The 26,302-nt window shown below is 41.5% G+C and overlaps 1 protein-coding gene across 2 annotated transcripts in view; it reads left to right on the forward strand.

Moving 5' to 3' along the window:
• Positions 1-25,007, forward strand: part of prkcz (protein kinase C, zeta) — a 226,405-nt gene extending 201,398 nt beyond the window's left edge. For both annotated transcript variants that reach the window (XM_038269023.1, XM_038269024.1), the window contains 2 exons: positions 9,523-9,638; positions 24,006-25,007. In XM_038269023.1, coding sequence (XP_038124951.1) covers positions 9,523-9,638; positions 24,006-24,093 — 204 coding nt within the window. In that variant the 3' untranslated portion in view covers positions 24,094-25,007. The remainder of the gene's footprint in view (positions 1-9,522; positions 9,639-24,005) is intronic.
• Positions 25,008-26,302: the final 1,295 nt, after the last annotated feature.

Below are 26,302 nucleotides of genomic sequence, written 5' to 3' on the forward strand. Positions count from 1 at the left end.
TTAAATGATTGGATCCAAACTATTGGTTATTCACCAACGAGGAAGCAAATTTCTCATCTCCATCAAAATATTTATTTTATACCGAGGGACTTAAACTTTAATCAAATCCATTCAAAAGAAACTTCTTATTACAGGAATGAAAAGAGATGCTGAGTTTGGAAGTAGTGAACAAGTTCATTCAAAAAAAAGCAGTTTTGAATTATCCTTATCCCCGTTACAAAAATCTACATATATATTTGGGCAGAAACTGAACATATGCTGGATGATGGTGGGATTTTTTTAATATGTCATATTAAATTAAGCACTCACAGGGTTCATACAGGAATGAGTGACTCTAATTTAATGCTATTTTAATGCTATTTGAAATGATTTTAATGCCATCATCAAGAACCATGTACAGAAGTTATTAGTGTACATGAAATATGAAGGAGCTGCAAGCAGAGTTCCATGACTCCTGTATGTATGTAAACACACACACACACATATATACGTATATATATATCCTCTAGCTTTTTCTCCGCCTGGAGCGATATAATATATCTGACGAAATTGTTTTTATAAGCATTTTTTATTAAAGAATTATAAATACTTCGATAAACATATTTAAATAATTTTAGTGCCAATTAAGGCCTTGATAAAAAAAAAAAAAAAGAATGATTTTTTAATTATTTTTATTGATCCGCGGACACCCTGGTTCATCTCGCGCATGCTCCCTACGATCTCCAAGAAACTCAGAACGGCGGTGTGCAGCCACAGTGGAAGATGTATGCTTTGCTTTGTGCAGCGGTCTGGAGCTTCTGGATTTCGGGGTAAAACTCCTCTTGGACGCGATGGCGACTCTGCATCGAACAAGACGAACTCAAAGAAGAGATGCTAGCGGTAAATATATGTTCGATTACTGCCTGCTAAGCTAAAAGCAGCCTAGCCTAAGCTACCGGCTAATAGCGGCTAATAGTAGCCTTGCTAGAACAAGCTTTATCAAAGTGTATTTTTTGTGATTTACAGGAAGCAGTACGCCGTCTTCACAACTCGGAGACTAATTGCAGGCGCTATGAACCGGAGCAAGGGTAAGATTTAAAGAATATGCTTTCATTCTGCGGTAAAAGGCAATGTATATGGATGGATACCGATCATAGCTTTTACATTTTGTTTTCACAGACCTCCCATCTCGGCAAGTCCAGATTTGCACGATGTTGATAAAGACGACATTGTGTGTAAGTGACTTGTTTTAATGTTTTCTCCTTCCTTGTTACTGTGACTTGCGTTTGATTTTTTATTTATACCACTCTCATTTAATTGTTTTCCAGCTGCCTGTAAGACGTATTTTCAGACGGTACGCAGGAGCTTCAGATATACGCAGCCAGCCACACGCTGCGTGCGGAGGCTATCTGCTCGGAGTCGGGCCAGAAGAAAGAGGGTAAGACTTTATTTGGTGACTATTTTTCAGGTGCATTAATAGATGTGTTGTGTCCATACGCAGTGCGCTGATTCATTGTTTTTTTTTTCAGCTGCTGAAAGCGAGGCAGAGTGTGCTAGCAGATGAGGAAGTGGAACTCTGGAAGTCCGCCTTCCTCGGCGGTGTCTCTGGATGGATTGTACGGTCGCCGCCATTTCGTAGGCCGGATCTCACTGAACTCTGTGTTAAGCTGCAGTCCCGGTTAGAAGCGATGCCGAAGTACAGGGCCACGCACAGTAGGCGTCTGCACATCGGACCTGCCTCGGAGGGAATGCTGCCAGTTACCTCCAACCCCGAGGAAGCAAACGGACCGTTCATGGAGTTTTAATTTTTAGAAACGCATGTGTTTGGATACGCGTTGTATATAGTTGTGTTTCAATAAAGCTCTTTCTTTGCATAAACAGCTTCCTGGCAAATCTTCATTTCCTGTATAAATTCATTCATGTCCTTGATGGTAGCATAATAATTGTGTAGTAGTGTAGGATAACATAAATACACACTATATGATTGAATAAATATATGAATGAATATATATATATATATATATATATGAATAAATATATATATGTAAATTTATATGTAAATATATATATATGCCAACCAATCACGAGCGACTTTACTTGTTTAAAAAGAAGTGGTTCCGTCCAATACTCAGTAAGAAAATTAAATTCTGGCGTGGCCACGTGTGGTTTTGCTGCCAATCACGAGCGATTTTACTTGTTTGAGAATAGTGGTTTCAGCCAATACTGAGAAGGTTATTCAAGCCAGACTTGGCCAGCCACGCGGGTTTGCTGTATTCATATGCTAATTAGGGCCATTAGTACAGCTGATCACTCTCCACATACGTCACGGTACGTTTCCGACAATTTGTGGCACGACAAACGCGGACAAGCACGGGTTGCAAATTGTCGGAAACTGACGAAAATCAGGCAGATCTGCGGGAGTTTACAGGGGTTTACGGGGACGAAAATCTCACTTTTCATGCAGTGTAAAGAACAATTAGAGACGATAAAAGAAGAAATTGCTAAGATAAACACAAGAATGGAGGAGGTGGAGGGGCGTATGGAGAAGGCAGAAGAAAGGATTCAAAATACGGAGGAGGTCATCACGGCTATGCTAAAGCTACACGCTAAGATGGAGGACAAACTGACGGATCTAGAGAGCAGATCCAGACGCGAAAATATAAGGATGTATGGGGTACCGGAGGGATCCGAGAAGGAATCGACCATGATCTCATTCGTCGAAACCCTGCTACGCCAAGGTCTTGAGTTAAATGAGGACACCCCTGAACTTCACATTGAAAGAGCTCATCGGTCAGTGGGACCGCAGCCACCAGCCGACGCGCAACCACGCTCCATCATTATTAAGTTCTTAAGCTTCAAAACTAAAGAGATGATACTCCGCAGGGCCTGGCACAGGATGGGGTTTGAATGGCACGAAAACCACATAAACCTGGACCATGACTATCCACCACTCATACTTAAAAGAAGAAGAGAATATACAGAGATCCGCAAAGTTTTGAAGGAAAACAACATCCACTTCCAGACCCTCTTCCCCGCAAAGCTGCGCGTTCGATATGAAGAGGGAACCAAAACTTACGATACGGCAGAGGAGGCATCAGAGGACCTGTTGAGACGAGGCTTCACTGTGTCAATCATCAAACCTCCGGAGACGCTCATGGAGAAGGTGCAGCAACTGTCCTGGACGAGAGTGGAGAGACGAGAGGCGAGAGGCGCATTCAAAGCCGGCCGCGGTGCCGGTTACAAGGAGAAGCTGCGAGCCTTCATGAGAACATCTGCGGCTCCCTCCGGGACCTAGCGGATCCTCTCCAAACTAAGGACGGCGGGACGAACTGTGAAACATCTTAAACCAGATCCGTAGCTAGTGGTGGAAACTAATTATAGAATAATCCGGTTTGATCGGGACTTTTTCTTTTTTTTTTCCCGACACGCGACTGTGGCAGGTAAGGGCCCCTCCCTCCGGTCGGAGGAGGGGGAGTTTTCCCTTCGAACCCCTTGTGGGGAATCAACAGGGTCAGGTTAATAGACCCCTACCTAGGAAGTTATATGGACACACACTGTTCAGTTTTATGTTTATTATGTTCATTGTTTGTTCCCTGCTGGTTCTCGCGGGGAGGGGGAAATGCACCAGATTTCTGAGTGAGATGGAGGGGAATTCACATAGATGCAAAATGGATCTTTAAAAGTAGCATCATTTAATATAAATGGAGTACTCAATCCAGTTAAGAGGGAAAGAATCTTATCAAAATTAAAAAAAGATAAAATACAAGTTGCTTTTTTGCAAGAGACGCACCTAAACGAATCAGAACATGTTAAACTAAATAAACGAGGATTTAAGCATGTTTACTTCTCCTCACATGGATCAGGGAGGCGAAGAGGAGTGGCGACCCTCATATCCAAAGCTGTAAATTACGAGCACATCTCAGAATATAACGACAATGAAGGAAGATTTGTAATGGTTATAGGAAAAATAGAAGGAATCGTGATAACTCTCCTTAACGTGTATATTCCACCTGGAAGTGACTGGTCCTTTTATAAAAAAAATAGTCGATGTAATGACAACAAAAAGAAAGGGGATTCTGGAGATTTTAACATCAGACTAAATCCAAAAGTTGATTCATCAAATGGGAAACCCGATACAAAAAACATTAGCAGGAGATTAAATACCTGGATGAGTGAGCTGGGGCTCGTGGACGTTTGGAGAGAAAGAAACCCGAATAAACGAGATTATTCACACTACTCACACGCTCACAATGTCTACTCCCGCATAGATTACTTCTTTATGTTCAAGGGAGATCTTTTTAGGGTAAATAGCTCTGAAATAGGACCTAACTCTCTTTCAGATCATGGGCCCATATACATCTCAATCCAGCTGAATAACAGGAGAAGGTCCACTCTGTTGAGACTGAACTCTAACATTATGAACAAAACCGAAATCAAGGACAAACTAAAACGTGAAATTAACTTATATTTAGAAAAAAACGATAACGATGAAGTGACTCCTCCTATAGTCTGGGATGCTTTAAAAGCAGTGATTAGGGGTAAAATCATATCCATAACATCATATGAGAAAAGAATCAGAGAAAATAAACTGCAGGAATTAGAAGAGGATCTGAAAAGACTACAGAGAGAACATACAAAGTCTCCCAAAGGTGACAATACCAAACATAAAATTAAAAAACTAAAAAAAGAAATAGAAGAAATAAACACTCATGAAATCCAAAAAAAGCTTACTTTTATAAAACACCAATACTATGAGACAAATGGAAAATCCCTGAAACTTTTATCATATAGGTTAAGAAAACAACAAGCCAACAGAACTATACACAAAATAAGAAACAATGTAACAAAGAAAATAGAAACTAATCCAGAAGAGATCAAAAACTGCTTCCAATAATACTATAAAACACTATATACCCAACCAAATACAAGCAGCGACAGTCAGATCAATACCTTCCTGGAAGAGATCAATCTTCCAACGATCACTGACGAACAAAATAAGAAATTAATATCCAAAATTACAAAAGAGGAAATTCAATCAGCAATCAAGAGAACCAAGAAGGGAAAATCTCCAGGGACAGATGGATTCACTACAGAATGGTATAAAGTTATGCAAGACCAATTAATTCCTATATTAGAGAAAACATTCAACTGGGTTTTAGAAAATAAAAACATTCCCCCCTCATGGCGAGAGGCAGTGATTTCAATCATACCCAAGGAAGGGAAAGACAAGTTGGATTGCGGGAGTTATCGCCCTGTAAGTCTCCTAAACAATGACTATAAAATTTTCACCTCCATATTATCAAAAAGAATAGAAGTCATATTACCAGCTCTAATACACAAGGACCAGATTGGCTTTGTCAGACAAAGACAGACCCAAGATAATATCAGGAAAACATTGCACATTATGAGAGAAATCACACAGCAAAAACTAGAGGCGTTGATATTAAGCCTAGACGCAGAGAAAGCATTTGATTCGGTGGGATGGTCGTTTTTATATAAAGTGCTCTCAAAATTTGGATTTCATACAACAATAATTGACACATTTAGATCGTTGTATAGTAAACCAACGGCTAGAATTAAAATTAACGGAGACCTGACAAACTCATTCATCTTGGAAAGGGGAACGAGACAGGGGTGTTGTGCGTCGCCACTTCTCTTCGCCTTGTTTATTGAGCCCATGAGCCAACTGATCAGGCAGAGGCCGGATATAAAAGGGGTTACGATGACATCTGGGGAGCAAAAACTATCCTTGTTCGCTGACGATCTATTGATAAGTATAACACAGCCCACACAGACTATACCAAAACTGATGATGTTGCTCGAAGAGTTCAGTTTAATTTCTGGTTATAGAATAAATATAAATAAAACTCAGGTATTAATATTTAACTATGATCCACCACCTTCAATTAAAACTATGTACAATTGGAATTGGGAGGCTGAATCTATCAAATATTTGGGTGTTTCACTACCGAAAGACCTCTCAAAACTGTTTGATAAAAATTACGGACCACTAAATTCGAAAATAAAATCAGACTTACATAGATGGAACGTTATTCCTTTTTTAAGTTTAAGCTCCCGGATAGAATCCATCAGGATGAACATCCTTCCACAGATGCTCTACTTATTTCAATGTCTACCAGTCAAAATCCCACCTCAACAGTTTTTAGAATGGGATAGATTAATAGCGAGGTATTTATGGCAGGGTAAAAAGGCCAGAATTAAGTTTAGAACTTTGCAATTAAAAAAAGAAAAGGGTGGGATGGGCCTTCCCTGTCTACAGGAATACTATCATGCAGCCCAGCTGAGACCTTTAGTCTGTCTCTGTTCACCATCATACACCGCAGCCTGGAAAGAAATAGAAGGCACGACAATAACAGGAATCCCAATAACAGCCCTTCTTTATGATTATAAATTACAGGAAGAACAGCAGATCCCAGACGACTCCATAACAGGTAGTTTTTTCAAGTCCTGGCAGGAATTGGCTAAAATTTGCAGAATAGGAGACGCGTCTAAAATCATGAGGTGGTGTGCCTATGATTCGGATTTTGCACCAAATAGACTGGATGACAGATTCAAACTATGGATCTCTAAAGGATTAACTTCCTACTATTCATTTGTCCACAAAGGGATATTTCAAAGTTTTGAAACCTTACAGAAAGATCATAAACTGGGAAAAGAGGATTTCTTTAGGTACTTGCAGGTGAGACACTATTTCAACAGTAACCTTAAAGAGGTGCTGAAAAAGAGCGAGTCAAGTTTCATGGAGGCATTTTTATCACTAATTAAACCCGGATCAGACGGCAAAATCATCTCCAAATTATATAAGGCCATACAGCTGTCTAAACAAGAGAATACAGAATACATAAAGAGGAAGTGGGAAAAAGAAATTAAGGTTAAAATCTCACAAGAGAGCTGGGAGGATGTTTGTCAATTGCAGTGGGTCTCGACCAGATCAAACACATGGCGGGAGTTCGGCTGGAAAAACATTATGCGATTTTTTGTTACACCCATTCAGAGACGATATCAAAACAATGGGGACGCCTGCTGGAGACTCTGTGGGTCTGAAGGAGCGAACCACTTTCACATTTTTTGGGACTGTCAGGTAATAAAACCATATTGGGAAGAGTTCCACAAACATATTGAAAATATATTCAATGTAAGTATTCCATTAAAATGTGAAGCATTGTACCTGGGAAATCTACAATTGGACACAAGGACTAACAAAGACAAAAAACTTCTGGCTACACTACTGGCTGCCAGTAAGAAGGCCATCACGAGGAAATGGATGAAACCAGACCCACCCACTATTGATGAATGGATTGAAATTGTTTACCAGATTTATGTGATGGAAAGGATCTGTTTTTCCCTCCAATTAGAAAAAGAAAAGTTTTATAAGATTTGGTCCAAATGGACTGAGTACGTGAAACCAATTAGATCCGACTTCATTTGATTGTTATTCTGAAATATGTCTTGCCCTCTAATGTCTTTGTGGTTTTTATTACTTGAGTGGTGCAATCCCCATTACTGTTTAATTCTGTTCATTTTTTGTTATCTTTACAACTAAGTTAGTGATATTCTGTTAAAAATACCAGAAAGGCAACATGGACAAAATCACTTGGACTTTCTGCCTATATCTTTAGTTATAATCTTGAATGCATGAAGCTGTGATTACTGATGTAATGGAAATCTGTCTTTCTAAATAAAAAATTATATAAAAAAAAAAAAAGTTGCAGGTGTATGTCCAGAGAAGGATTGTGGGTAAACCATGACAGATAGGAACATTGGGATCCTGCAAGCCTCCTTGCTCTTCCTAGCTTCTCTTTTATTGCCAGGACTATTCGGATAGAACTTTGTTGACCGCTGACACATTTCCTTCTTTTGGCAAAAGAGCCCCTACTGATTTGCACTTTATGGAAGGCTCCCAACTTTTCCCCATTCCCTCCCTCTGGGGAGCTCCTTGGTGTTTCCTTCATTCATAGGTCATGTTTCTGGACACAGAGGCAGGCAGCTTTGGCCCACAGTGGTTTCTCAGCTTATCTCTGTCTATATCCATTAACCCATCAGTTGTGACCTTAAGCCTATATAGGGCAAGTTACCGTTTTTGATCACTTGCATTCCCCTTAAAAATAGAGTCCACCCTATTTTTGCGTCCTCCCGTTCTCCCAGAGTCCAGACTTTTCTGTTCTTCTCAAGAACATACTTGGCGAGAACACGAGTCCATACCTGCGTTCTTGTGAACTGAGAAACAACACTGGTCTCTGCAGCAGGATTCGTTCACCTGAAACTCATGAATTGGTTTAGCTAATCCTGGTATTTTGCCATTCTGGTGCTATTAATGTTCGTTTTTAAAGAAACTGGGAGTTTTGGTTCAGATATCACCTCGCTCTGTCAAACTTAAAATGTAGCTGAAAAGGTTTTTCAGTCTTCTCCTCGGGTTAAGCCCCCCCGCCCCAGTCGTGACCGAGCAAACCGTCCCAAACAGTATGAGGAAGGAAACGGAGTACATGTTAGTGTTCTAGGAAAATGTCCCCAGCACAGATTTGAAAAGGGTGAGTTAGTGATGTGAAACCATGGAAACACAGCAGACAAAAACTCTCCCAGCTGAATCACTGCAGCTCAATTATTCTACTGCCTCTACATCCAGCATGCTGTTGTTTTTCTATCCATGAGCGGTCCTGCCGTCACTGCCGACACTTCCCAAAAAATCACTCTTTATTTTGTTTTTTTCTGCAGCACATCTGAGCATAAAGACGGAATAGAACAGTGTTTATGTTTGCTTAACCATTTAACATGTGCAAGGCTGTTTTTTTCCTTTCCTCCGACATGCTTTGGGTCAAACAAAAACATCCAGTGTTTTGAGTTTGCTGCAACAGGAAAGCTTCCACTGATTTTAAGCAAATTTACAATCACACAGCAGCTCTGAGGCGCAGCTTTAGCAGCAGATGAGCAGGAAAAACTACAAAAGTTCGAAGGTGGGAAAAACATATTAAGTTCTGATGAGAGACATGAAGGACAAATATTTCTGGGACTTTTTCTACATTGGTAACAAAAGGCAGGAAGATTAGTGGCATTGAGCGTAGAAAAAGGGAAAAAAACCATCATATTTCCAGCATTGCTGTTCTCCAGCTATGTTAGTGTTTTGAAGGAAATCGTGAGCAGCTCAGTCCACCATGTGAACGTGACAAAAGGACTAGATTAACCCTCAGTCTCAAGCTGATTAATGCTATTCAGATACAGGGACACTCTGAGAGGCTGCAGCCTCAATATTTAATGCCTTGCCAAAATACATATTTTACTCCCTTTAGGAACTCACTGAAGGAATATGTTGTTTTATAAATGGCTTCGTTTTACCGAGGTAAATTGAAAAAATAATTTAAGTAAAACTGCAGCAATGAGAAACAGAAGATAAAGGCTGCATTGAAAACAAATTAAAATGATGCTTACCGCTGTCTTTTTCTTTTCTCTATGGTCATCGTATGATGATGATGATGATGATGATGATGATGATGATGATGACATGTTAATGGGTTTGTTTTTCTTCAGCTGGAAAAGAAAGAGATGACGCCGCCCTTCAAACCTCAAAGCTCTGATGAGTTTGGCTTGGAAAACTTTGACACGCAGTTTACCAACGAACCAGTGCAGCTAACGCCAGACGATGAGTGAGTACTGCTTCTCTGATCCCAGGAGGCTTCTGTTCGCCGCTTGAAACACTATTGCTCTCTTCATATATTGGTTTGTTGCATTTTTGTCCCACTTTCCGATCCTCCAACAAAGGTTACTATCAGGCAAAGTGAAATGATAAGAAACGGAGTCAAATGATGCCTTTACCATTACATGCCCTTCAAATGAAGACTTGAGTTCAGTTTCTTTGGTAACTCCAACATTCCCAAACATCTAATGTGATAGACCTTGGAAAAGAAAGGCCATATGCAGTAGTTTCTATATGAAGCTTTTAGCTAGGAGTATTTTATTGGGTTTACACCTTGGTGTAACACATGCAGCAAATATGAAATTTAGATTCTCTGAAACGCTGTTTCCTGCATTTTGATGCGGAATTCAGCTAAATTTTCCTCTTTTTTCCATTACTACTTTTGTCCTGATTATGGGAAGAATGTGTGCTTGACTAGAGGTGGAAATTTCATAAAGGAGACATGAGATTCTTTTTAGATACAATATTATGTTTCATAGGTAAATTCAAACAATCAGATAGTATAACGAGCTTACTGCTAAAGGTGAAGCTTTATTGTTACATTTAGAACAAGTTCAATTTCAATTCAGTTTATTTCTATAGCACCAATTTACAACACATGTCATCTCAAGGTACTTTCCAGTTCACCAGATCATCCAGTCAGATTGATTCAAAGTTTTCTATCTAAGGAAAACCAGCTGATTGCATGGACTCTTGACTCGAAGGCAATCCCTCACACTAAGCATGCTTGTAGCGACAGTGGAGAGGAAAAACTCCCGTGTGAGCGGCCATCTGCTGAGGCCGACTGGGGTTCAAGGAGACAGAAGCAGTAATACAAAAAGGCAGCACCGTCCAGGAAACACAGCCACTCAGACGAGCTCCGGGCCAGTTGAACAATGACTAACTGTAAAGCAGTCTACAAATACTACAACACCATCTGCAACCAACAGAGGAGAAAGTGAAGCCAGGACTAATTTGATATCTATCTACTCATTTAAAAACACAGCTGATACTGAAACTGATCTGAAACATGATTGTCACATTTTCATGTATCTCAGTTGCGCCGAAGCGCAGTTTTGCCTGTTGTAAATGTCTGAACAGCAAAATAAGCACAACTGTATCCACAAACATCCATTTATCGATCTTTGGGAAACAAAAACTCCAATTATCTCGAAGAACCATGAAAAAATCACGGCATTCGCTACTTATTTAGTATCGATCACGCCCCCTTCCTAATTTCCATTTACGGAGGAAGGACCAGGCTCTGTCTGACTTCGCCCCTCACTAATAGCAGAAACTGGGTCTAGTTAGCAGGTGCAACACAGTCAAGCTACTGTAGGTGCTTCCTGGATGGGTTGGGTAATCACTGCTTTATGTAGAATGGAGCTGCTGAGAGAGCAGAATTAATTTATTCAGGGACATGCATGAATTTAACAAAATAGCTCTTTGGGCATTTTTAGCGTTATGACATAGTTTAACGTTCAAAGGTTGATTTTCCATGATGTCAGCTCGTTGAAACAGATGTCACCCAAAACACTGCATGACAGTTATAGGCACCTCATTAATGCTACGTTCTCAACAAACACGATTTCAGCAGCAAAAAAGCGTCTGCTGCTTCATGTTTGATGCTTGTCGACATTAGGGTCAGATCGTGTGTCCAGATGTGTCTGATGCCTCTGACACAACTCCAGCAGCTGCTGCTTGGGAAGCGCGTCATGCTCAACAGATGCTCAGATACGTCAAAATGTCGGCTCCTGCTGCTTGAGATGTGTTGCAGGACCTTTTGCTGCAACAAGATGTACGACAACTTGCGTGTACAGTAAACCGGCTGCATCTGCTGCTCAAATCGCTCCCAGTGTGAAAGTAACATTATAGAAATACTGCTTATAGTCAGCCTCGTCCAGTTGTAACCACACACTTAAAGACAGTTCTAAACATGTTCTTTCATTTTTATTCTAAAGGTATATTAATACTCTAAGCAAGAAAACAAGGTATAATTTTGTCATGATTCTAGTTCTGATCTCAGAAAAATTAGGTTGATTATGAAAAATGCTGAAGACATACAGCAGCATGTAGTGCCACTGGACCATCAGCTCCATCGAGTCATTCATACTGAGCATGCATGTGGCAACAGTGGACAGAAAAGAGTCTCCTTTAAACAAAAATAAACATAGCCCAAGCCTAGAGTGAGTCAACATCTGGTGTGATCAACTGAGGTCTGTCCTGAATGAACTGACACAGAGACACAGAGTTCCTTATTTATTAAAGGAAAAGTCCGGTCAGCCAGGAATAATCAATGGATCATTATTTATACCTAAAACTGGTACGTTCACGGCGATTTAATGAATTTAGCGTTAATCAGTACCTGATTACGAGCAAAATCAATGGGAACTACTAGACACATCTGCAATCAACAACAATTATTGAAGATTTCCAGAGGACTTCACCATTGGAATTCACCAGAGCTATAGTGAAACTGACAATGCCCACGTGCATGGCAGCTGGATGCTGGAATACATCGGGTAAAAGTGAAAAAAAGAGTTATTCCACCTTTCTGATTCCTGATCCTCCACGGACGGGTTGGTCGTTGGATCGCCAACTTGAAGAGGGAGGATTTGCCATCGAACTTCTGGCCAGAGAAAAAACCCGTAATATGTAGCCAACATTTGGAAGAAGAATGTTTTCAAGATGACTTGGATAATAGCGCGTTGTGACAAACAGCAGATACAGCACTGGGACTTGATCAACAGCTGATACCGCACCGTGACGTCACTAACCAGTAGGTGGCAGTAGTGTTCTTTGACAAACATGGATGCCTCCAGTAAAGCACATTCACATGAAAATTACTCTGAATTAAAAACACTGATCATTTACTGAACAGGATGGAATAATTTCATATTTAAAGAACTTTCAGAAGTTTGAATTCTGAATATGAGCGGACTTTTCCTTTAAAGGAGCATGTAGAGAATAATGTAAGGCTAGCTCCTATGGTCACTTTGTGGAGTTACAGTAAATCAAATATAAAATTGTACTGTAAAGTTCTCCAAGAACATGAAAATAACTCAAAGTACTAATTCGATTGCATTTAAATGCAACACTGGCAGGAGTGCAGCTGTATCCTGCTCTATCATTCACAATAGCTGCCATCTGGCTGCAACTCTTCTTAAGTCCTGTTTCAACCAGTTAGAGATCAAAGACGTCATCTTCCACTAACTCCCCACAACGATTCTCTTCAATCCAAACCGGCCGACTCGTGTCCCGGAACGCTGCCACAACACATTATTTCACCAATTATGTTTTTTTGAGAGAGCTGCTCCTCATGGGAAGGAGCTCAGGTATCTTTATGTGTTGTGATGTCTAGATGGATTAAATGCTCTGTTGTGTTGAGGAAACAGCTGAGCCAAAAGCAGAGCTCTGGCATTACAAGCTCAGTATCTACGTTTTGACCCTTAAACCAGTAAAGAAGGAGATGTTGAGGGTTCTGAAGGGGAGCTTTGAGTGGATCTGCTTTTACTCTACTCAGTTATGTCCAACATCTGATCAGGATGCTTTCTGGAGGCCTCACTCTGGGGGGTTTCCACTGAAAGGGATTTTTAGGATGGACACAGAAGTAAGTGGAAGAACCGCTACCCTTCAGTCCTGGGAGTTTCAGAATGATGGACGGACGTACTCAATCAGCACCTTGTATCCTATTCTTTCTGAGGAGTTAGTACTACAGCAGGGTTTCTATAGCAACATGCATGGTTGTAATACTGAAGTCAAACGTGTTCCTTTAAGGGTTAAACCGAGGAATAAACCAGGCAGTCTGAGCTGAATCTCAGCCAGGGTACAGCCAGGGCTGGTTGTACCCTGGTACAACGGTTGAGCTCCGTCCCAAAGGTGTGTGAATGTTCCCTCTTCAGTGACGATGAAGTACATGGAAGGAAACCCCCCTGCCCTCCCTCCTCTCATACAAACACTGCATGCTGCTCCATCTTCCCACAGGACGTTCTCATCAAATACAGCAAAACATCCCCCCACGGGCTCCCCTAGCTGATGTCTTTATCCATCAGGGACATTGTCTTGATTAACACCAGCATGGAGCTTTTAGGGCCTGACAGGAGCTCTTGTTTAAGATTTTGCTTTTGGAGAGAAAAGAGGCTGAGGATATCTGGCACAACAACAGACACGACTCTCACTCTGCTGCCGAAGATTGTCTGCAGACGCAGCATGAAGACACAAGCTCGGCCTGTTTTCCTCCGTGCCATTAGAAATAGCTTCCATACGCCTTTAATAAGGCCTGCCAATAGATATTACCAACCTTTTGTTAGACAAGATTTTGCTGTAAATCCATTGCGGAGTGGTTGTTCAGGCTCCAGCATTTACATTTCTCCTGTAGAGCCATTATTGGAACGATTTGATTTAGCCTTCTCTAAACGAAGCTGCTGCTCCTATAAAATCTGAAACACAGTTTATGTAGCATCGATTCACAGCACAGTATCTCAGAGAACTTTACAGACAATTAGATCATCCAGACAGGTTAGTTAAGTTTTCTATCAAAGGAAAACCACTTGATTGTATCATGTCTTTGGCTCTGCAATTCAAAACAGGTTTCCTCCTCTTCCTCGTCATCCTGATAAAACAAACAGATCATATTAAACATGGATGAAGGATGTAGGATCGTAAAGGCTGTGAGAGGTTGCAGAGGAAGAATCCCAGCGGTTCTAGTCCCTTTTGTTCTGGTCTTCTCAGTGCTTAGAGATGATCCTCAGTGAGGTTCAAATCTGGGAAGGATTCCTGAACACATGTCCAATATTTCTACCTTCTTTTATCACTTAGGTTCTTCTCTCCTGCTCTTTATCCATGTTCCTGGGCACTGTTTGGATCTGGATTCATTGCTGTGGTTCCAGGATATCCCCCTTCCCATTTCCTTCACCAGGCTTCACTGCATATCCAGTATACCTTGACTTCATCCAGTACTTTCCATTTCTCTCTATATATTATGATCACACATTTAAAGGGGGAAATATGAGGTTCTATTGTGGATGACTGTGGCTTTATTTACCAATTTAAAGGTGTAGAGGATGATCTTTTATTTCCGAGTGGATCATCTCAATAAGTGGTCCCCCTATTTGTCAATCATTCTGGTGATACATTTACTTAAGACCATCCTATGTGTTCGCCCCAGTAAGCTCACCTTTTCAATGAGGTTCTTTGAAAATGGCCGAGGGTCATAAGAGAAAAAGTGTCTATGAAGTGTATGAGGTGAAAAGAAAGGCCTCAGTAGAGGCAGATATATCCGAGAATGCTTTGTGGAGAGAGTTCTCCTTGCAAAGCATCATGGGATTTGCTGTCACAGCGCCCTGCTGTTGCCATAGGCTGTCGCTACCTGACTAATAACAAAGATGGCGCAGGCAGCATGCGGTGGAGGAGGAGTTACGTGACCAACGGGGGGCAAAAAGCAGTGATCATCTGTCCGAACGGTCACTTAACTAAGTTGACTATAAAGTCCACTATATAGTCCCCGCTCTATAAGGTGATTGAGGGATTTAGGGGTTAGGGCGGAGGTTCGGCAGGTCTTTTAAATAATTCCGAAAATCCTCCACAACACTTTTAACTTGAACTAGTTGATTTATAGTTTATATATTTTGAAAAGTGAGCTATGAACTTTGAGCTCGTCCTTTTTAACTATGAACTGGAACAACATTGGTGTATTCCTGGTGGAAGGCACTTCAATTCTCGTCAAACTTCAGCTCGGCGGCCAGAGACGATCTACTCGTTGGTGCCATATTTGATGATAGAAGTGTCACGGGGCAGGTGGGTGGCGGGAGGTTCAGAAGTAGAGACATCAGACAAAACGGCACATCAGAAGACGGTGTCAAACCTGCAGCTGGAGGCCGTTTCAGGTACATGTCTGCCGTGGATCCTTCACACTTTTTATATCCCCCGATTTCCTCTCTTCTCCTGCATATGAAAGACAAATGAACCAAAAGCAGGGAAAATAAAGGAAAGACCCAAGCATCTTTCCTGCGTCTCGCGCTCTGTCTCCCCATCTCTTTTCTCTTCCCTCTGTTACCAAGGAGAGGGGCTGCCGTCGCCCACTCCCGCTAGGAGGGGGTGATGCAAAAAGCACTTCAGTCTCCTCTCGCTCCCACTCATGATGGGCTTGGCACAAGAAGAAAGGGAAGTGAAAGCTGTGTGGGGAGAGCAGAGAGTAAGCCCTCCGTGTTTGAGATTTACATTGCTACATTAAAAGCCAAGCTTGCTGGGGGCCAGTGCCAGCATAGCGGGGAGCAGGGGGTCTTCATGCCAGCTCTGTCTGTGAGAAAATGGCAGTCTCAGCTGGTGTCCTCTTTCCTTGGTCCCAGGTGGATGGTTTAACCCTTTGCTGTGGTCAGGACTGCATCACTGCTCACTTCTGGACGGTCCTGCTGGATCTTTCCTAGTTTTTCGTTTGCTTCCTTTCATATTCAACAGAACCTTAGAAATGAACCCCTGGATTCAGGGTTCCACGCTCCGGTCCAGCTTTGCTTAAAACATTGATGTCTGCCGTTATGAGAAAATGAGTGTATCCTTAATTTGGGAGTGAAAGCAAAGCACACCTCTGCTGGAGAAGACAGAAAGTAGAAGTTGCTAGTAGCTGATTTGACCTCCTTGATCACCTACTAACCTGATCCTAACCTTATAGAAACTCAGCTGTATGTTAGCATGATATCAGGGGAGAAGGACTCCTGCTTCTAATTAATCATAGAGTAAATTTATTAAAAAGGTTATAAGCAAGTAAAACTAAAACTGTTTTGTGTTTTTCTTTTGTTTTTTGTGGTCAGAAGTAATCCCAGTAACTAAGATGGAGAGTCAGAATAAAGTCCTCAGAAAAACTGCCCCAGAGATCCATCATAAAAAGGCTAATTTTGTTGTTTTTTTTGTATTTCTCCACTCTTTTATTTATGTATTTTCTCCTATTTATGTATTTTGAATAATTTATTTACTTTTCAGAATATTTATCTCTACATTCATTTATTTCTACTTGTATTTATTTATTTATTCACGTATTTATTTCTGTATTTCTAAACTTCCACATTAACTTATTTCTACATTTATGTCTCCATCTGTTAATGAGGTGGATGGTTCCAAAAAGTTAAAGTAAAAAATCCACTGGACTTTATTTTCCAAGTCTGAAGACATTTTGCTTCCCATCCAGGAAGCTTTCTCAATTCAAAATGTCTGGATTACTTCACTGAAGGAGTGAAGGTGCTGCTTTACAGCAGTCTGGCTCCCCTTAAACATGAGCGCTAACTGAGGTCAGAGTTGTTGTTGGATAACAAAACACGTCTGATCCTCACCTGAAAAGACAGTTTTACTCTAGAGAGGTGAATGTGTCCTTGTCTTTACAAGGAACTTCATGATCCTTGATTATCTTTCTACCATGGATCTATGGATCAGAATGGTTTTCACCAACCTTAAACAGGGCGTGAACTCAAATTTCAGCTTTCAAAAACCTGAAATTCAGCAATTGAGTTGATCCCTTTCTGCTATCATCTCAACCCCCACCCCATTACAGGGGACCACAACACCTTTCCTCTTCAGCCAGGCCAACAACTGCCTTTAACGACCCCCCATTCAGAGACATAGACAGGTTTCAGGTATTACACGCTAACAAAGACACAAAACAACCCCCATTCCAAAGGGTCGGACCCACTCGTCAGATTCAATTTGCATGTTTCTAAGCCAAAACAAGGCTTTGTTTTGATCCACTCTATAAAGCCTTAACTCATCATCGCTATTTCTGACATTTGGAAATAAAAAAGCTTCCTGGATGGGAAGCATAGCAAAGTCCAGTAGATTGTTTTTTTTTTTTTACTTTTTTGGAATGACTATGACCTGGATTACTGAGAATCTTCACCAGCAGACATCATCTACTCTGCAAAGCATCTGTCATTCTGACATTTTCTGTCTGGCTTTGGAACTAGTCTCTCTGATATTTCGATTTAAGGGAAACCTAATGTGGTTTGGAAGAGTCAATAAAAAAGAGCCAAAGAACTAGATTCTATCTGCAGTCTACCTGTTTGTGAAGAGCAGCTATGAGGAAACCTCATTCTATCGATTGAGCCGTTTGTTAAACCAAAAGTCCTCCGAGACAATGTCCTTTATATCTATGACACCAAATCAGAAATGGACAGAAGCACATGTGGAAAAGACCAGAGATAGAATATTAATCCTGAGACCAACGATCAAAACTGTTTATAATTCAGTCAATCAGGACCTTCATTGGAAGCGAAGAGCTAAATGTAAAGTCCTCTTCCTCAGGAACACTACACCGAATTCAATTCAGCTCAGTTGAACGCTAAAAGACTTCATCGATCCCAAAGGGAAAGTAGATGTTTTGGTAACCCAGAGTATTTTTTGATGTGTTGTTGTTTATGTTTATAGCTGTAGGCAGGAAGGGTTTTCTTTAGTGGTCTGTCTTGCATTGGATTGGTCGCCTCGCGCTAGAGCTCCAGTTAGAGCCGAACAGAAAAGACTCCTAAAAAGATGTTTAACAGTTCTCAGAAAAAAACTGAATCAGAGTCTGGTTTCTTCCAGTTGAAGTTTTCTGGTTCTTTGTGAAATAATCTCCAGGGCTTCTAGGGGAGTTTTCAGAATAGAGCCAACAGTCATTTCTGTGATGACCTGTTATAGTTAAGTCTGTCCTCCAACTTAAAGGAGAAGTCCAGTCATATTCAGAATTCAAACTTCTGAAAGTACTTTAAAATGAAATTATGACATACTTTTCAAGTTTTTTTTAATTCAGAGTCATTTTCATTTGAATGTGCTTTACTGGAGGCATCCGTGTTTGTCAAAGAACACTACTGCCACCTACTGGTGTGTGGCGTCACGGTGCGGTATCGGCTGTTGATCAAGTCCCAGTGCTGTATCTGGTGTTTGTTACAACGCGCTATTATCCAAGTCATCTTGAAAACATTCTTCTTTCAAATGTTGGCTACATATTACGTGTTTTTTCTCTGGCCAGAAGTTCGATGGCAAATCCTCCCTCTTCAAGTTGGCAATCTAACGACCAACCCATCCGTGGAGGATCAGGAATCAGAAAGGTGGAATCATTTTTTATTTCACTTTTACCCGATGTATTCCAACATCCAGCTGCCATACACGTGGCCATTGTCAGTTTCACTATAACTCTGGTGAATTTCAATGGTGAAGTCCTCTGGAAATCTTTAATAATTGTTGTTGATTGCAGATGTGTCTAGTAGTTCCCATTGATTTTGCTTGTAAAGCAGGGAGAATGGCGCTAGGCTTACCGCACCGTGACGTCACTGCTGGAAGATGGCAGGAGGGAGGGGTTACTATATTTGGGGAAAAATGGCAAAAATTATCATTTTATCTTTTTACTGATTAATGCTAAATTTATTAAATCGCCACAAATGTTTTAGTTTTAGGTATAGCTAATGATTCATTGATGATTCCTTGCTGACCGGACTTTTCCTTTAAAGCTCACCATCATTAGACTCCAAATATAAGTGTGATCCATAGCTGACCCTGGTCGGAGACAGAGCCATCCTAGTCTTGGTAAAACTCTTTAAACCAGAATATGCCGTTGTCTGGTTCTGTTGGCCTTCACGCCACCTGTCCCGTCATAGAATCTTTTCCCGTCTTAAAACTGAGCTGCGTTTCTAAAACCAGGCTCCGAGCTGCAGTGGTTTCCCCCTTCCTAACCTCTCTCTGCATCTGGTAATGCTTTCAAGTCATCCAGGCCTCCAAGGGAAAAATGCAGCTTTGGTTGTACTGACTGTTTGTTTTGGTCCCCTACCAGAGTTTTCTCCTCTCAGCTTTGTGGGTCCCTCTCTGCGCTCCATCTCTCTGCCTTTCACAGGGACCCTCCCTGTTCCAAATCTAATTGTTGTCTTGCTGGTTGACCTCCTCCTACACTGAGAGTACTTCACATGAGATCAGACGGTAGAAAAATATTTGCTTCATCAATATTCCACTCACCGCACTCCAGCAAAGACACTGTAGTGTTTCATTCACTTGTCCCTGTGCTCTGTGTGGGTGGGATGGGCAACCTGTTTGACACCGCTGGTGGCCCCTAAAGGGAGACTCCCACCCACCTGGTGGACCACTGAACGCACCTTTTGTTTTAACTTCAAAGCCCTGCTCAGTGTCTGCAGGGAGAAAGCCGCTCTGCCTTTCTAGCGAGAGGCCTCCTTTTTGGGCTCCGTCGCTCCTTCCACCCTCCACCCCCACCCCAGCACACACAGATGAGTAAACAGCCTGTTGCTACAGAAGAAGAAAGCAGCAGTGTTGCTAAGGGAGTCCATTTATTTTTACCCAGCGAGTCTTCACCCTCTATTTATGGGGTTCCACTTCAGTTACCTGTGATGATGCTTTTGTTATTAGTAGAAACATTCGGAGGAAGAGGGAAAAAAAATCTCTCGGAGCTCTCGATTATCCTGCAGCACTTTCATTTTCCTGTCTGAGGGTGAGATGTGTGGGTTTTTTGTTCTGAAGAGATGCAGACAAAGAGCGGGCCCATTAAGGCCCTGCAGAGCAGGTACAAACCAACCAACGCTGGCTCTGACCACACACAGTTTGCCTCATGCTGTTAGGATTCCTTAGAAGATGGAGTTCATTGGCTGAGATGATAAATTAAGAGCAGCTTGTTCCTTTAGACGACACCTGCACTGCAAAGCGCCTCTCTGAAAACCGTTCTGACGTTCCTACTGTCTCCCTTTGGAGCTAGTTTGGCTGCTGCTTTGATTTTAGGGAAACTTATGTGAAAATGTGGCTTGGAAGAATCAAAAAGACAAAAAGAGCCACAGAACTTCATTCTATCTGTAGTCTACAGGCTTGTAAAGAGCAGTAATAAGGAAAACTCTTTATTACTGTAAAAAAAAAAAACGATCTAGAAATAAGTAAAAACATCTTAAATTAATTTGAATAGATAAATAAGATGATCTGTAAATGGGATTAGTATTTTTACTCTTAAAATTAGATAATTAGATAATATGCACTTGAAATAAAACAATGCAATTGTTTGTCTTGTTCCATTGGCAAGATTTTAAGTAAAGATTTCTTAAATTAAGTGTATTTACCCTTAATTTGAGTAGGTAAGTAAGAGATTTTGCCAATGGAATGAGTATTTTTACTCTTAAAATAAGACAATTAGATAAAATTCACTTGAAATAAGACAATGCAATTGTTTTTTTCTTATTTTAAATGTAAATTATCTTGTTCCATTGGCAAAGTGTCTCACTTACCTCCTCAATCCAAGAAAAAATGCACTTATTTTAAGAAATAATGACTTCTTTAGATTTCAATTTTTGCAGTGTAAGACATGGAATCAGTTTTTTGTTCTTCAAAGGTTGGTATGAGGGTCATAAGTCCCTGAACAGTGGTGCACCTTTACATGAAGGCAGGACAATTAATCACATTTGCAGTTTTTTTTTTTTTTTAAATGCAGACCCGTTATATTTAAAAAGAGTCGATCCCTAACTTTCACCCACCTACCCTTTGGGTGGCGGCAAGGGAAGAGAAAGATGCAGCTAGAGGGCAGATCTCTAACTACCCGATCTGTACCATCAGCTCATTAGCGCATGTGCAAGCAGATATACATCAGGGTCGCCTTTGATTTTAATTTGTAAAAAAGATCTAAATTTCGTTTTTTTCCTCTTTAAAAATAGTAAGCATACTAAACTATAATGTTTTAATGGTTAATAATCCATTTCATGAGAACATAAATGCATAAATCTAGTCTTTCTGAGTTTTATTGTTTCCTTTCATGTTAACATTATGGTATTTAGTGCGTAATCTAAAGAAATAAGGCAAAGATTTATATTAGAATTCTTTAGTGATTTAAGGATAAAAAAAGGTACTTTTAGTATCATAATTATATTATTTTTGGTGACTTGGATGAATATGTGCAAATCTGCGGATGGTATGGATCGGGTAGTGACGAGATCCATGCATGGAAGCTAGCAGCACCACTCTGGACAAAGGAGCATTCGAGGCCACCGAAACAATGAACCTCTGGTGCTTATGTGTGGTCCAGATGAAATATGAAAACACATTTTGACATAATTGTGCAACTCTAATAAATATGTGTGTAGACAGTGGAGTCGAGGACACAGAGAGGACCTCCTGGAGGTGGGAAATTCAGACTCTACAGAGCTGTCATCATAAAACATAAAGAGCTGACCTCCTATGTTCGCTTTAAATGAGAAGCCAGTCTAAGAACAATTCTGATTTTATTCGCGCTCTCTTTGATCATTGTTGCTCTTGCTAAGCAGTGGGGAAGCAGTTTATGATTAATACCCTCATTGACTTTAAGAAATGGTAAATGGCATGTACTTATATAGCGCCTTTATTCAAGTCAGGAGACTTGACCAAAGCGCTTTACACTACATTCATTCACCCATTCACGAACACACTGATGGTGGCAAGCTACACTGTGCCACAGCTGTCCTGGGGCTCACTGAAAGAAGCGGGGCTGCCGTACACTGGCGCCATCGGGCCCCCTGACCCTCTAGGCAGTGTCTTGCCCAAGGACACAACGACACTAAAAGTCGGAGTCGGGGCTTGAACCGTCAAACCTTTGATTTCAGGGCAAACTCCTACATCCAACGTCACTGTTGCCCTAAGAAAAAAGGATAAAATGATGTGTGACTTAAGGGCTGGTTATCCTCCCGCAGCAGTGTGTCGTAGATATTTTTTATTCATGCTCAATATTGAAGCGTGTTCTGCGCTATGTTATTCCATGGCACAACGCAAAAGGGCCAATCAGGAACTAGCTGTGGATCTAGATACGGCCGAGGCGGTAAGGAAGTGGGGGCAAGTTTGTCCGACAACGGAGGGACATGAGGGCGAAAAAGAGCGGGGATCCCGGTGGAAAAAGGGTCCCAGCGTTCTCGCGCACCTCGCTCTTCTAGCTGGTCCAACTTCACGAGTCGTTTTCCACAATGGCGGTCATAAAAACAAAACAAGCCGGTAAGGAACCAAACAGGAAACACACATAGTGTAGAGCGGATGTAGAATTGACCAATCATATGCCTCCTGTCTGTGGCACTGTCTGCAGTCACCTACAATTTTGGGGAGGTGCAACAGAGTGTCTGCATGTGGGGGGGGCATATCTGCGTTGATTGACTGCGACACACACGCAGACGACCTGGTTTCTGAGCCTAAACCAGGCTTCACTGTTAGCAATCCCATTTCTTTACAACTGGGAGCACGCCTACCCCTAGTGGTCAGCAAGTCCATTGCAAGGTTTAAATGAAAATATTTTATTTCTTAGGTAGTAAAATTAAATAGGGCTGGTATCTGTTCTGCTTTGTGAGGACCCAATTGAAAGATTAAACAAGCTTTTATCAACTAAAACCTGTTTTTCTAATGTGTTTGAGTCCACCTTCAGCTTTGACACACATCCAAACCAAGCAGAGGAACAGACTGGACGTAGAGAACAGCCTGGGATCAGCTGTTCTTCACACTGAGCTATCAGAGCTGTTAAAGCAGCTCAGGTGTCTTTATTCAATTCAGTTTATTTCTATAGCACCACTTCACAACACGTCATTGATTCAACCTTTTCTATCTAAGGAAAACCAGTTGATTGCATTGACTCTTCAGCAATCCCTCACACTAAGCATGCTTGTAGCAACAGTGGAGAGGAAAAACTCCCTTTTAACAGGAAGAAACCTCCAGCAGAACCAGGCTCAGTGTGAGCGGCCATCTGCTGAGGCCGACTGGGGTTCAAGGAGACAGAAGCAGACATAGAAAAAACAGCTGCAAAAACTAATTAATTCAGTCTGACTATAATTTTTGTTCCCAATTCATCAACTTTAAATACAGATTTATAATCTGATTTTATTTTGTATTTATTTTGATTCCTTATCAATGTCCTGGCAAAATATTTGGAGGTTTTTTTTGATGAAAAGCATAAAATGTCTGATAATTAAATGATTAAATGCTCAAATTAAAATATTAAGCACAACAGTTTTTATTTTATAATCATTAATTGTACGTTCCACCTTTGGATAATCATCAACGTTTTAGATTGATAAAGGGATTCATGGTAAAAAAAAAATGCCCAAAGGGGAAAACAAGTCCAGTGCTGTCTGCCAGGAACCGGAGACACAGTAAAATGAAATTACCCCAGATTCCACTTTTTAAATAATGAAAATTAGTCATTTTAACAACTTTATGTACATTTTTGGACAAAAGTATAAAAATAAAGAGGAGAAAATAAAAGAACTGGAGGAAATCAAAGCAAATCAGATTGATTGTTTTTGATTCCAGGTCTGCTGAATTACATTTTCAGAGATGATTGTTGTTACTGGAACATCCTGTGTGATTCTTTTTTTCTCTTTCCTCTTAGGGACGTAATCAAGAGGATAGACCAGTCAGAGTTCGAGGGATTTGAATACATCAACCCCCTGCTGCTATCAGCAGAAGAGTCCGTATGAAGGAGAGAGCAGCTTCCTCTTTCGCCCACCTTCTGTCTGTCCAAGCAGCCGTCCTCGCCGAAAATAAAACCACCAGAAGCCAACTGTGGAAGGCAAGGAGGACGCCCAACTCACCGCAGGAACGTGAAGGCCAACAAACGGGAGAGATTCCTGCCTGGACTATTGGATGGTTTTACCGAGTAGCAGACTCTCCAGTCTGTCATAGTTTTTAGGTGGAAAACAAACCCTGGACTACGAGGATGCCCCGGACCTTCTGTTGTCCTCTTCCCTTCTTTTTCTTTCTGACCTTTTCCATCCTTAAATCAAAGCACGACCAGCTCTTTCATGCCTGAACAGAAACCTGTTATTCTGTGCCTGCCATCATCAAAACATCTCAGCCCATCTTACATCCTGGGATGAACAGGAGAGTTCTCTGAAAGATGATTTTAACTGCACTTTTTCTTTATTTCTGTTTTATATCTTGTAGATGGGGCCACGCCTCAGACCAAGCAAGAATGTACGATGACAAAATAAAAAAAAATTAAGTTATTATGTATTATAATGTAGGAAGAAAATCCTAAATTGACAATGCCTTTTAATGATGTAAATGACACATTCTCATTGGCGCCACCAGGTTCTTTTTTTAATCTTTTCTGATCGTCTGTGACTAAACGTGGGACGCTAACGGGGAGATGAGTTTTATTGAAGAAGTGCCTCAAAGATCAAATTAATTCTGTCTCTTATTGCTCCAACTACACTTCCTTAACCCATCATGGCGTCACTAAACCCAAACAAAGACCTCTTGCTTTCAGTTCAGACATCAGTGGAACCCTTCGGAGGTGATTGTCTCTCAGGAGAATCAGGACAAGACTAGACGCATAACATGAGAGCTTTATGTGTCCTTAATATGTAAAAAAAAAAAAAAAAAAACTTGTTTACTAAGAGGTTCTTGTGGGGAACAGGTGCTTTTCCGGGCCTTTAACTTACTGCCAGCTGAAATCAGGTTTCGTGGAAAATGGTCAGTTTGTTGGAAGAAACAGAGCACTCTACTACTTCTAACGGCCTTGGTGTTTGGGCCAAGCCCAGCTCGTTTCCGTCCTCCATGGCAGTAGGGACCTATCGCATATTATGTCTCCATCTCTACACCAAGGCTGTTTTTGCTGGGTATGGATTTAGTTTAGAGCTCCTGTAATTGGTTCTGGGCTATGGATCCCCCGGTGGAACACAAAACCCCAAGGAAAGGTGATATGGATCATGACCAGATACAACCTAAATTGAGCTTGATCTGGAGGATGTGTGGGCTTTGCCTTAAAGATGGCATTAGGAGCTGTTTCACCTGTCCAGGTGAACCAATGTGGTCCATCCATCTGATCAGGGTGCTTCCTGGTGGGTCCCACTGGGAGGAAACCCCAAAGACAACTCACACTCATCCATCAATCCATCTCCTGCTTATCCGGGGTTGGTCGCGGGGGTAGCAGTTTCAGTAGGGAGGCCCAGACATCCCTCTCCCCAGCCACTTGGGCCAGCTCCTCAGGGGGTATCTCAAGGCATCCCAGGCCAGCTGAGAAACTAAATAACTCCAGCGTGTCATGGGTCTCTCCCTTGGCCTCCTCCCGGCGGGACGTGGCCTTAACCCATCCATCGAGACGTCCAGGAGGTATCCTAACCAGATGCCTGAGCCGCCTCAACTGGCTCCTCCTGACGTGGAGGAACAGCTCTACTCTGAGTCCTCCCCCAATGACTGAGCTCCGCCCCCTATCTCTAAAGCCGGGAGTACGCTGTGCGATTTTTTTTTTCAATTGTTGCACCCAGCTACTGCTCACACTGTACGACTATACCTCAGGGTTTAGTCGTACAGTGTGAGTTCACAGCTCACGATTAATGTTCGACCCGACGTTCTCATTTGATCTACCTGTTCACACTGTACGACTAAAAACCACCTCGAACTCGGTGCAATTTTGTGCTGAAAGCCCTAAATAGAAAAGGCGACGACGTGTTTGGACAAAGAGATGGCTGAACAAATGTGGCTACTACGGTCTGTCAATTTTACAGACAGAACTGCATTTAACTCATAGCATCCCTGCCATTCTGCTGTGTTTACATCTGAGAGGAAGAGTAAAAAGAAAAATGACCGATTCCTGATCGGGAGCTGGTCGTGAGAGGCTGATCGCCCCTCGTAACCCCCTGTACACTATACGACTTACGACACACGATCAGGCTGAAAGTTGGC

Source organism: Cyprinodon tularosa, unplaced genomic scaffold (assembly GCF_016077235.1).
Source record: "Cyprinodon tularosa strain WSP-4 unplaced genomic scaffold, ASM1607723v1 ctg716, whole genome shotgun sequence".
Taxonomy (NCBI): Eukaryota; Metazoa; Chordata; class Actinopteri; order Cyprinodontiformes; family Cyprinodontidae; genus Cyprinodon; species Cyprinodon tularosa.